This window comes from Nestor notabilis, unplaced genomic scaffold, assembly GCF_000696875.1.
Source record: "Nestor notabilis isolate BGI_N333 unplaced genomic scaffold, ASM69687v1 scaffold9528, whole genome shotgun sequence".
NCBI lineage: Eukaryota > Metazoa > Chordata > Aves > Psittaciformes > Psittacidae > Nestor > Nestor notabilis.
In genome coordinates, this window is record NW_009939588.1 from 1 (window position 1) to 12104 (window position 12104).

Here is a 12104-nt window from a genome sequence, read left to right on the forward strand (position 1 = left end):
TCTCCCGATAGCTTCTGAAGAGGGCCCACATGGTCCCTCGTCTGTCATTTATTTGCTATGTACCTATAGAAGCCTTTCCTCTTATCTTTCACATCCCTTGCTAGATTTAATTCTAGCTGGGCCTTAGCTTTCCTGACATAGCTTCCTGGACAATATCCATGTAATCTTCCCTGGCCGCCTGTCCTCGCTTCCACCTTTTATAAGCTGTTTTTTTCCCCCTAAGTTTCCTCAGCAGCTCCTTATCCATCCATGGAGGTCTCCTGCCACACTTCCTTCTAGTTGGGACGCAACACTCCTGAGCTTGGAGCAAGTGATCCTTGAATATCAGCCAGAAGTCTTGGGCCCCCCTGCCCTCTAGGGCATTATCCCATGGAACCTTACTAAGCAGGTTCCTGAAGAGGCCAAAGTCTGCTCTCTTGAAGTCCAGGGCAGTGAGCTTGCTGCATGCTCTTCTCACTGTCCTGAGGATCTCAAACTTGACCATCTCATGATTGCAAATAAGAACAATTTAGTACTTGTCCAACTACAGGGCTTCTATAAGAAATGCAATATGTAATTACACATTTTATTATATTTTCCCTGGCTTATGAAGTTCCAAGCTTCTCCATGCTAGTCCTTCTCATTGTCCCCAAAACAGTTATGCCAGCATGATTTAAAAGGTGGTGAATTGTGGAGTACAAGCATATTCCCTGCTGCAGGAGGAACAGTCTATTTACTTTCTCACAAAGCATCAGTGTCATCCTATTAAAAAAAAAAAATACCTCATCAGGAAAATACTTCACAAACTCCAAAGGCTATTTTTCTGGTTTTAATTTTACTTTTTCCCCTATAGGAGTTTCTTGAAACCTTCAGAGAGATAGACACCATCGAGTCTGCTCAATGGATTAGGCTCCCTGATTTGCAGTAGGGTAGGCAGGCACACAGATGCCGTGGACGCTGAAGTTCTCAGGCTAACTCTGTTTCTTAAGCTGAATCTAGACCTCAGCCATTGATTTGCATGTGCAGTGCTATGCAGGTGTCCTCACGGTGAGACAATCAATCACATCTGTGTGGGATTCCTTTTTTTTTCCCTTAGACAAGGAAACAGAGAGATTTTGTGACAAAGCCTGTGAAATCTTAGCAGGAGCAGCACTTTTGTTGCTCCTGAGATTCAGCCCTGTCAAAACTCTCTATTTCCATGGTGTCTATGTGTGTAAAGCTGGATGTCCAGGGCACAGCTGCACTGATCTCAGACTCCAAGCAAGTGGGACTTGTGGCAGAGCTAACACGGGTTTAAAGGCAGTGAGTCCTCTCCAGATGTTTTCCAAAGAGGAAAACATAAGCATATTGCCAAAAGAACACAGGATAAAGAAAGTCACCTTGTAAATTGATCGAATGGGATTTCTTTGACTGTGTAACATCAGCAGTGAACTGCACTGCATGGTCATGTAAATGTAATTTGGTTTTCCTTGTGACAGTTTTGTCTTCATCAGCAGGAGACCCTTTGTTTTTAACTTCAGTGCCTGTGAAGGATCCTTCTGAGAGCTACTCATCATCTTTATACCTCAAGCTTTTGATTTCTTTGGTGAAAGAATGAATGGGCTCTGCAAGTTAAAGCGAGCACCTCCACAGCAGTTGGCATGTCCAGTAAATACCGCACTGCATCCAGTGTTGGTGGGGCTAAAAAGCAAACCACCAAATAGCGGAATTGCTTTCTCTTCTTTTGCAGCGTTATATTGTGTGTTACATTGCACATTATTCCAGAAGAAAATCTGTAACTTTCTTGTGGGTACTTCAGATGAAAGGTTTACTACTAATGGTTTGGAATGAAAGCCCACAGTGCAGTGATTCAAATCAAATTCTTCCAATGCTTCATTTTTATGCTTCCTTTGAAAGCATGGAGCCCCTGGACCAGTCACAATGGGGTGCTTTTGCCACTTCCTCCCAGTCAGGCTGATTTCAGCCTCCAGCATAGTTAACTCTTGGGACCCTCCTGTCACTCCAGAAATATGAATGGGTTCCACCCCTTGATACCTTGATGGCATCAGGGTACACTGTGCACCAGTATCTACCAGAGCCTTATACTTCTGTGGATCAGATGGCCTGGCACAATTTCTCGATGCACATTAAATTAAATAGAGCAGGGAAAAGAAACAAAGACTAATTGTTCTCTCTCCTGCATGAGCTACGTATAGCCAGTAATATGCATGCTGTCAGCAGGGGCTTGAGATGGTATGTGACTTGCTTCTCCCTTGCCTCTGTCAAGCAGTTGGGAGTTACCACTTTGGAGTTCTACTGATGACATGCGCATCAGGCAGGAGGAGGATGATGTGTGTTAGCCACTTTGAGTCAAGCTGCATCTTTGCAGTACACGAATGCATTGTCTCTAATCCCAGCACTGTTTTTCTCCCTATTTCATAACTACTATGTTGCAATTTGTTTGTTGGTTATTTTTTTAAATACATTTAAAAGAACACTTTGTGCAACACTGGTGCAACCCTGGCTTTGTCCTGAGGAGCCCAAGGTACACCTGAAACATTTAGGACATGTCTAGATGGCGAGATACACTAAAACAAAGCATGTATAAGCTGGCAGAGACCAAATGGATATGATGTTGACTGATCACTCCTGCCCCTCACTGAGGCTGATCCATGTAGGCAGTGAAGCAGTGGTAGGATCCAGCCCGAATCCACCCAGTGCCGGTCTGCAGTGCCACATAACAGCGCAGATAGTTTAGCAATCCCCAGCCTGCCTGCAGCCCCCAAAGTACCAAATGAAAACATTGCTTTTAAGCAAATGGGAACAAAAGCATGTGGGTGTTGCTTTTGGAAGTAGTATCTGAAGATCATAACAGCACTAAGGAAGCTGTAGGCACTCATCCCCGCTATTAAGCTTAGAATAAAATTCTTTTCAAAACAGTTTTCAATGTAGAAATTGTAATACAATCAAAATAGGAGTTATGTGGTTTACAGTGCTTGATGTACAGGAAAGCAATCAGGCCAACCAAAAGACAGGCAGCTGTTAATCTAAAGACTGAGCCAACTAAAATGCAACTTGGGACCTATAAATAATTAATAGATAAATTAATAAAGACTGTTCTGATGATGCTGTAATTACCTGTAGATTGAACTAAATCTACCCATCAGGACAGATGACTGGCTGGGTTCTATTTTTTTTTTTTTTTTTTGGTCTGAGTATTGCAAACTGCAGAAGGTTAAAATACAGATACTTATTTAGATTATGAATAGCATATGATTTATTGAGTTCTTGATAATTGTATATAGTGAACAGAAAAGTGAACATTTAAAGCACTTACTTTTCCTCTTTCCTTGCTAAAAAATAAAATGCATAGGAAGAGGGTACATAGACTAAGAATTATAAAATTATTGTAGGTGAAAATGAGATGTGGCTTTATGTGTAGTAAGCAGCATAACATTGGACACGAACAATTAAACTAGAGATACAGGGAAACTCTGATCAAAAACTTAAGGTGTGCCTTGATGACAAGACCCTATTCCTCTATCCCAGTTCTCATGTATATCATCATGATTTTTGTCAGTTTGCCTGGCTATTCATTGCTGATTGTGCTTCCCTGGGAGATTCCAAAACTGAATGAACATCCCTAAACTGGATCTGATATATGCCATTTTTACCTTTAGAATCCCTGGGGAAAAAAAGCTAATATAAAATAACTTAATTACCTCCAAAGAAGCTGTTCCTTGAGCAGTATCCAGAGTGACAATGAGTTGGCATCTGTATACTCCTGTCTCCTCCAGCTGTATTTTTGGCAGAAATAGCAAAACTGCCTTTTTTTATTTCACTGTCTAACACGTAGGATCCTACTCCAGGAGGGCTGTGGTCTCCAGCTGTAGTTGTAAACAGTATCTTTTTCTGGTCAGTATCTTGGTTATTTTTAATACCATGTGATTGTCATATTGTTGTTATCCAGTTGTGGTGTACTGTACTTGGAGTTCAAATGTGGTACAGAGTTGCCTGTGTTGAGGAAAAGTATCATTATTTTAGTGCTCATTTGCACTTTCAGGGTCTCTTCCAAAGGGAAACAGCATAATCAAAGAAATACATTCTCGTAAAAGAAAGAAAAAAAAAGGAAAAAAGCCCTCTTGAAACATGGCAACATGGCTTTTGAGGGATCATTCAGTTTTCAACATCCTATTTTATCATGGCACTGCTTTGCTTCTTTATTACTCTTTCAAAGTGCTCAGCTATGTTTGTGTCAGACTCCCTCTAGTGAAGAAATAGGATGCAACTTACATGAAAAATCACTGTTAAAACAGATGTTGCATTACTTCTCTATGGTACTAAATGCATTAGCAAGGTCTGCACAGCCTGTAGAATGGGCATGGGCTCTGGAACTTCACTCTTTGCTACTGAAGTATGTTGTGTCTGTGATTGTGGAAATGTCCATACACAGAAGTTTGCATGGGGCTCTACTCCATGGCTGAATAACTCATCCTCTCCTCTTAGACAGGCTCTGTATTCATGCAGCAGGGTAGCTTGGTGTGATGCAGGGTGGATGCTGTGCCTCCATCCTGCTTCCTCTGCTGTCACGTGTGATAGGGAGCACAAAAACTGAGGTCCTCTTCTCAATGTAGTATTAACAGGAATGACAAGCTAGTAGGAGAGGGTGTGAAATGTAAGAGGGGTATGCACCACCACCTTCTGTAACAGAAATGGCTCTATAGACAGTTTCTTAGAACATACCAGCTGTGAGCAATTATGCATTAAGGAACACGTCTGAGTAAATACAAATCATTTGCAGCAGAGACTAATCAGCAGTCACTGTGTAGTCATTCAGACTAACAGCCACCTGAACTGATAGAAAAGGTGCAAAGAATGGAAAGGTCAACTTTGTAGTGCTGCCCCATCCCTACCTTTGTCACTGAAAAATACACCACGTTTGGAAACTGAAAAAATTACTTTCCTTCATAGATACTGTATTATTTTACTACACAAGCAACTATGCAAGCTGTTATTTAGCATAATACTGGATAGTGTAATTATGAAAAGTGGTGGTGTTATTAGATACAAAATGATTCTGGCAAGTATAGATCTTAAGGCATTAGAAAAGATCAGGGTAGGTGGTTTTGGTATTGGCTATCTGTGGATGCATAAATAAATAACAAGACTCAAGACAGTTCCCTACTTCCCATTATGCAAAAGAAATAATTGTTAGAAATGTAACTAAACTACAGGGAGTGTTGCTATGTTTTCAGATGGGATTCTCATTTCACTATCTTGGTACAACTACCTCTTAATTTCAGTAACTAACAGATACTTGAGGGTGTATATAAAAGAATACTTCTGGGGCCAACCTTAGGGACATCTCCTGGCATCTGCTACCTACTTCTGCATAAACTACAAAAGGACAATCCATAGCTCAGAGCCTCGCTTCTTTGCAAAATGCCACCATACCTCAAGTTTGGTTTGTTTTTTTTTTTTTAAATCAGGATACATTTACAAAATGGAAGAGTCTAATGTGATCAGACACAGCACCATGTCACGTGGATCTCCCCAAGAGTCTCATTGCCACAGCCATTCTGACATCCTGAAATGGCTGGCACCTGTCTTTGCAGGGAAAATCTGCAAGCAAAGAGAAAGCAAGCTATAGATAAACCTGTTACTAAGCCTGTGGGTGCTTACCTTTTCTAGGATTTCTGTTTTGAATTTAAACAAGGCAGGGAAGCATGCAGTGTTGTCAAGGACTTGTACTGTTGTTGCAGTAGCATTTTAATTAGTTGGGTTTGTATTTTTATGAATATAGAAAATTGAGCATTCAAGTACCTCATTAGTGAATAGCTATTTCAGTGAGGCAGCTGGGGCCAGGGAAGATACTTGGATCTTCTTTATAAATTCCTTTCCACATCTTTCCAGAAAGCAAAAAGTGGATGGCAAACAGCAAGGGCCTCTAAGCAGAAATACGAAGTTGTGCATACAGACAAGATCTAAACCAGCTCCTTTCCCACCAGCTTAAAATAAAACACTAGACGTCTGTTACTGCGCTGAGTTTCAGTTTAATCCAGTTGAAAACTAATCTATACAAAGTTGAGTGGGCTTTTTTTTTTTTTCCTTACATATATTGCACTGGAGGATACAAATTTGTGCAACACTGACCAAATCTTACCCCTTCATTCTCCTACCAAAATCCCAGCCAAATGCAAAACCAAATCTCTGCGTCTTTGTCTTGAAACTGGTCACTCTATGAAGTTACCATCAGTTTTTTCATAATAACCTCCTAAATGAAAAGCAGAGTACAGGTGAAAGCAATGGTGCCCAGGATATTCCAGTCCTTTATGGTTATAGCTTTCTACTTCCTCACTTAGCTGTCAGCTTAATTTTATTTTTTCCCATCTTTAAAAAGCTCCTGAGAAATCAGAAACTTGGCAGAAACATGCTTTTAGTGGCTAATACTTCTAGTCTCTTTTTTAAGGAAAAGAGAACCAAATTAAATTAAGACATTGGGATTGAAAACAACAAACACTTTAAAAAGCAATAAATCTGTGAAACATTTAATGAGTAAGCATGACTTGAGCACATTGCATAACCTCTAAGGCAGATATTCCTCACAGTGAGATAACTCTTATTTAAACCACACTTCAGAATTGATCCACAAAAATAGTTTGGTGACTTTATTACACTCAGATGGAGACCTCTTTTAGCCTGGGCCTGAAGAATACCCTTCCTCTACAGAGAAGACAGTATTGGGTGAACATTATCAATAGACCAGAACTGACAAACCAGCTTTTCTAAGAACATCCATTCAGTTCTTGCCATCTTTGTAGCCATGTGATACAGGTACTCATGCATAGGAGATATTTGTTATCAGGTGGACAAGCATGAAGTTCTAATTTGGGCTCTCATCTGAAAAACATTTAGGCAACAAACTTAAAATGTGTTCAGTAGGAGTTCCATAACTTGTTACTGAGGATTGAGGCTCTGACTTGCACATGATTTAGGGCAAGTAACTCAGTTTGATTAAACCTTGATTACTGTTAGAGATAAAACCATCACCAATTCTAAGCTTTAAAAAACTGCCTATTCCCACTTCTAAAAATAAGGTCTGTAGTATATTGCTAAACTGCAAGCCTACTAATTAATTTAACACTGACAGGAACAACATTTAGGTATTGGATAGCAACTGAAGGAAAGATGCACACTGTTTTACACTGAGCACACCTCAGTGGCTAGCTGAAATGCAAAATGAGCAACTTTTGCTAATGCTAACTCATGATGAAACAAGTGAAAATTCTGGCTCTTCACAAGCGGCTTCCTCAGCATCACCACTGACACTATACTGTGGCAAGAAGAAGCCAAGTTCAGCACCCAAGTTACAACAGTTTTTTACAGAGCTCTGGATGTTTCAAACTAAATGGGATAAGGGGGATATAATGCCCATCTCCAACAGCAAAATAAAAGAGGTTGCACTGGAAACAAAGCTTGAGCATTACATGACAAAGCACGTCATTACATATAATGACATTTGTTGTTAAGAGGCAGATGTAGCCTAAAGAAATTATTTGTATGATAGAAATGCCTTCACACCAAAGGTTTCAGTCCTTAGATCTCTGCAAACATCTGTGGCTGTATTACGTCCTCTGTAAACTTTCATGTGGGATGGGGAGAACACAAGAAGAATTTACCTTTGCCTTTTCCACAGCATTTAGCTAAGTTTCTCTCTTTGTTTTCCTCCTCTGTCTGTTACCCATTATCAGGCTACAACCCCAAAGCCAGAGCTGTGCACTGAGAAACTCTGTTAGTCTGGATGTAGCTGCAGCTGTGCCTGGGCCTCTTAGAAAACAGATGAAGTTGTTGAAAGGTATTTTAGTTTCCTGACAAAGACATAATCAAACTGGTGTTAGATGGAAATGACAAACAGTGGAGACACTGGGTTTGGAAACTAAATTGTTAACCTCTTGCATAGAGAACAAAAAATAAAAAGTAAAATAAGTCCAATAATTTGAGTAATAAAGATGAAGGAAATGTGACATGATAACTAACAAGATGAAACAGATAAGGAAATCCAATGCGTTCTGGGAGTGAGTTCTGTTATATTGCCTGGAGAACAAGAGTATGCTTAGGCCTGATGAAAGAAGCCTTAAACATGGAAGGAATGTGCCTAGCTTCATTCAATCAAAGTTCTTCAGAGGGAGAAATCTCCCAAATGTCAATAGAAAATGTAATTGCCTCCTGTCTTTTTTGAGTTTGCCTAAAATATTAATGTCTTATTTGGAAAGGAACATCTTTCTATAACAGAGGCTTGCCTCTGTTTCTTTGCTCAAAACCTAAATGATCTCCTTTAATGACACTGTCAGCAGTTAGCCACAGAACGGGAAGGAAATGCAAAGAATGCTTGCCAAGGTGTGTATCAGTTCAAAGCCAGCATTCTACAGTCAGAACAATCTGTGTTTGAAAAAAACCCACAAAACACAAACCAAAGCCAAGAAACCCCAAACAAAACCAAAACAAAAAAACCAACACACAAAATCCTAAGCAAATAAAAAAAACCCCAAACAGGGTTTACACTTCAGGATACTTTCAGTCTGATACGAATGACAAGCAAGGATAATCACACAACTTTTCAACATTCTAGTAAAACTCACAGGAAAATCAACTTATTCTTGTAAAATCTTGGCTTACAATATTAGGGACCTATCCTGGTTTAATACCAAAATAACACAACTAAGTAGCACCCCTGTTTTAGGACACTTCATAAATTTACACCAACTGCTGAAGAACTAATATGAGTTAAGAGTGAGCCTCTTAAGTTAAAGATTCATGTGTGAGAAAAGCTTTCTGAAGCACATGGTGCATTTTGAAAAACCTGCTATTATCATAGGAGGTAGGATAATCTGCACAGAAAAAGACAATGAGTCTTGTTCTGTTTTGCACAATATTTCCATCAACCTAAAAAGCTTACTTAATAACATGCAAAATTTTGAGATCAGCTGGCACCTGATGAAAGAAACAAGGACAAAAGTACTGTCCCAAGAGCCAGTTGAGTATTCAACGGCTACACAATTAATCTCAGCAAGGAGGACGGTTCAGATCAATACACTAGAAGTACAGTATTCCTTTTGAAGGCTTACAGTTAAATTCTTAGGTTTCTGTAAACATGAAAAATATTCACTGTTCCACATAATTCTTTGCTGTCTTTAGATTTTTCAGAAGTGCAACTCTCTTCTGATTAAAGATTAGAAGTTTTTAATTTGGTCTCAAAGAAGAAAGGGTTTGGTAGTGCTGGAAACGGTAGGCCTTTATCTATGGTATATTTTGCTTATTAAGATCATTAAACCCATATTTTGCTTCTCAGCATTCTGGAAAGTTTCTACGTAAAACTAGACCTAACTTAACATTCAGGCCAGTTCCCTGCTTCCTCTCTGAGAAGATTGCAATTCATGCCTAAACACGGAATGGCAGACATCACCTCTGTTTTTCTAAGAGGAGAGTTCAATAGCTCTGGCCATAAAAATCTTTAGTATTAATAGTTTCCCTAATTCCCTCCTCCATTATAGCCTCTAATGATCCCCTTGTCGTTTTTCTCACGGATGCACTGGAGAAAAAATCAGTTTAATTTATGATTCAATTCTGACTGACAGTTCATCTCTAATGTTCCAAATGATTTTACAATGATTCTTCTGGGGAAGAAAGTGGAGAGTTCATGTTTCACTCTGATTTCCTGCCCACCCCCTGCCAAGACCCCCAAATAATAAAGATGCTATAAAGTTGAGGCACAAGTGGTTAAGGGTGAACTTGATCCGTTCTAGCAGCTGGTTCTTGGACATGTCCTGGTGGCAAAGGCTGATCACCTCCCACAGGATGTTTTGGTGCATCTTCAACTTTGTGTTCCCCAGCTGTAAAACAAGAATAAAACTATCTGTAATTTCTCAATTATTAAATTGGCCCAATCATGGAAAGTCTCCAAAGGAAAGTTTCTAGTGTAGGGACAATCAACCAAAACCTTCTATTTCTTGTTTCGTAAGTGGAATCAAGAATTTTGTATGTGACCAACAATGAAACCAGACTGAGATTGCACAGTAGACTGCATTATTATAATATTCAGTGTTTCCTCTTAGATTACTAGTTGTTTCTGTTTTCTGTGTAATATTTTTCCTTACATAACACATTGGTTCATTGGAGATTGTTCTTTCTGTAATACATTACATGCTTACGAAATCTTTAATCTCAATATGAAAAACGAATTAAAAACTTGCTCCTGTATTTCACTCCTCACTGCATCAAAATACTTACAACATTCTCCCTTTGCCTAAGTTTGCAGAAGTTTGAATAATACTAATTTTCATAGTTTGCTAAAGATTTTACAACTTGCAGCTGCATTTGTGTGTTTTTCTTTTTTCCTTAAATTACCATTAGCGTCTCCAGGAGCCAACAGATTAGAAATATTGTCTACTTGGATCTCCTTAACTCAATGAATGAGTAGTGAGTAGTTCTTATGACACCTGATTAAATGACTTTGCGGAAAATTTTTACATAAAATATGTGTTAAGAACAGTGTCAGCTACATATTGCTGGTATCAAAAGATGTATCGTTAGTCCATCTCCCAGGGCATCTGCTATAACACTGTTCTTACTGAAGGTGAGGGGAAGTGATGCTCTCAGAACTAAGGATCATAAAATGAAATTACCCACAGGCAGTTTTGAAGCAAATGAAAGGCAAAATTAAATTAATACTGAAAATTTCTCTTCACAGAACCGAGTGGCTTTGGAATAGAATTTCAGGGTACTCAACAAAGCAAGCTGTAATCACTTAATACAGCATTTAAGGTTTGAAATCCTACTGTTGGCCATGCAGAAACAGTTAAAAGCTTCAAAAGGCTGCCTAGATTAGTCTGAAGCCTTACATTTGAGATGAATATCAAGTTCTTGAGCTCTATTGATAATGCTGGCACATGAACGCCAATAAAACAATATTAGTTTCAATGCTTTTAGAAGGGGAGAAAAAGCTAAGTTAGGATGTATGGATGAGCAGAGCTCCTTTAAAACACAAAAAAAAACCCAAACCATTGACCATGTGTTATGGATAAGAAGTGCTAATATGTACCTGACCATTTTGCTGCCACAAGCAAGCAAATGCAATGATTTATGATGATGCTGTCTCTGAGGGTGTTGAAGCAATTGGTCATTCATACAACCTAAACCTAAATTGTCATGCCATGTTGTGCACAACTGCTGGTAAATTTGCCATTGAGGACAGACCTGAAAGCATTTAAAGGCTTTAATTTGTTCTGCAGTTTGAGACTGTCTGATGTTCTATGGCTGCATTACTGGAGCTGGTAATTTTATGTCTGTATTCTTCTCTGGATGCTCAGAAATCCTAGATATGCCAGATCTCAACATTTTTAGACTGACAGGTACAACACAATCCTTCTGTGCCTATCTGATGCCTTGAGTTAGAACTATGATTTTCTTATTATGGACTTCAAAGCACTAAGATTTTAGGAACATTTTATAAAAGTTCCATAATTGCCACAAAGACAGTTTAGTGAACCTCTCTACAGAGATCATTAAAACCACATTACAGTAACAGTTTAATGGAAAATAGAATTCTAATGACTTATTTTAAAGTTTGCACAGAAAGCTACATACGGGGTTGGAATTTCAGTTCTCCAGCTGGTCCTGCAGGAGGATTTCCCTGCTGTAGTTTCTTTTGTTCCATCTGTTTTACAACCTGATGAAAAATAAAATATGATATTTGAAAAACTTAAATCTGTAAACTTTCTCTGATGTGACATAAATGAATACAATTAAACTTTGCAGTCATTATATAAAGTCTTCATTAATAGGTATACTACTGAGTTGAGATGCTCACATTGTTTGGTATAATCCTGAATACAAGATTATGTTTTGCTTTAGTTTAGAATTCAGCTGGGACTCATATGAGAAATCAAGGTAAAGAACACCCCAGAGCTGGGAACTGTAATGAGCCATTATACATATTAAGGATACAGAACAGGAAAAAAGATTTCTGTTCTTGGAAATACCTGCTGAAGCTCTTGTTTCTGAGCCTGAAGCTGGTCATGCTGCCTCTGTAGCTCTTCCTTCTGCTTCTGAAGATCTTCAGCCTTCTTTCTAAGTTCATCTTCCTGCTG

The 12104-nt window shown here is 38.9% G+C and overlaps 1 protein-coding gene across 1 annotated transcript in view; it reads right to left on the minus strand.

The window, feature by feature from the left end:
* Positions 1 to 9735: 9735 nt before the first annotated feature.
* Positions 9736 to 12104, minus strand: part of NUCB2 (nucleobindin 2) — a 15190-nt gene continuing 12821 nt past the window's right edge. The window contains exons 10-12 of the mRNA XM_010019942.1: positions 11997 to 12104; positions 11602 to 11683; positions 9736 to 9848 (exon numbers count right to left, since the gene is read on the minus strand). The exon at positions 11997 to 12104 is cut by the window's right edge and continues 90 nt beyond it. Of these exons, the coding sequence (XP_010018244.1) occupies positions 9736 to 9848; positions 11602 to 11683; positions 11997 to 12104 (303 nt within the window). The remainder of the gene's footprint in view (positions 9849 to 11601; positions 11684 to 11996) is intronic.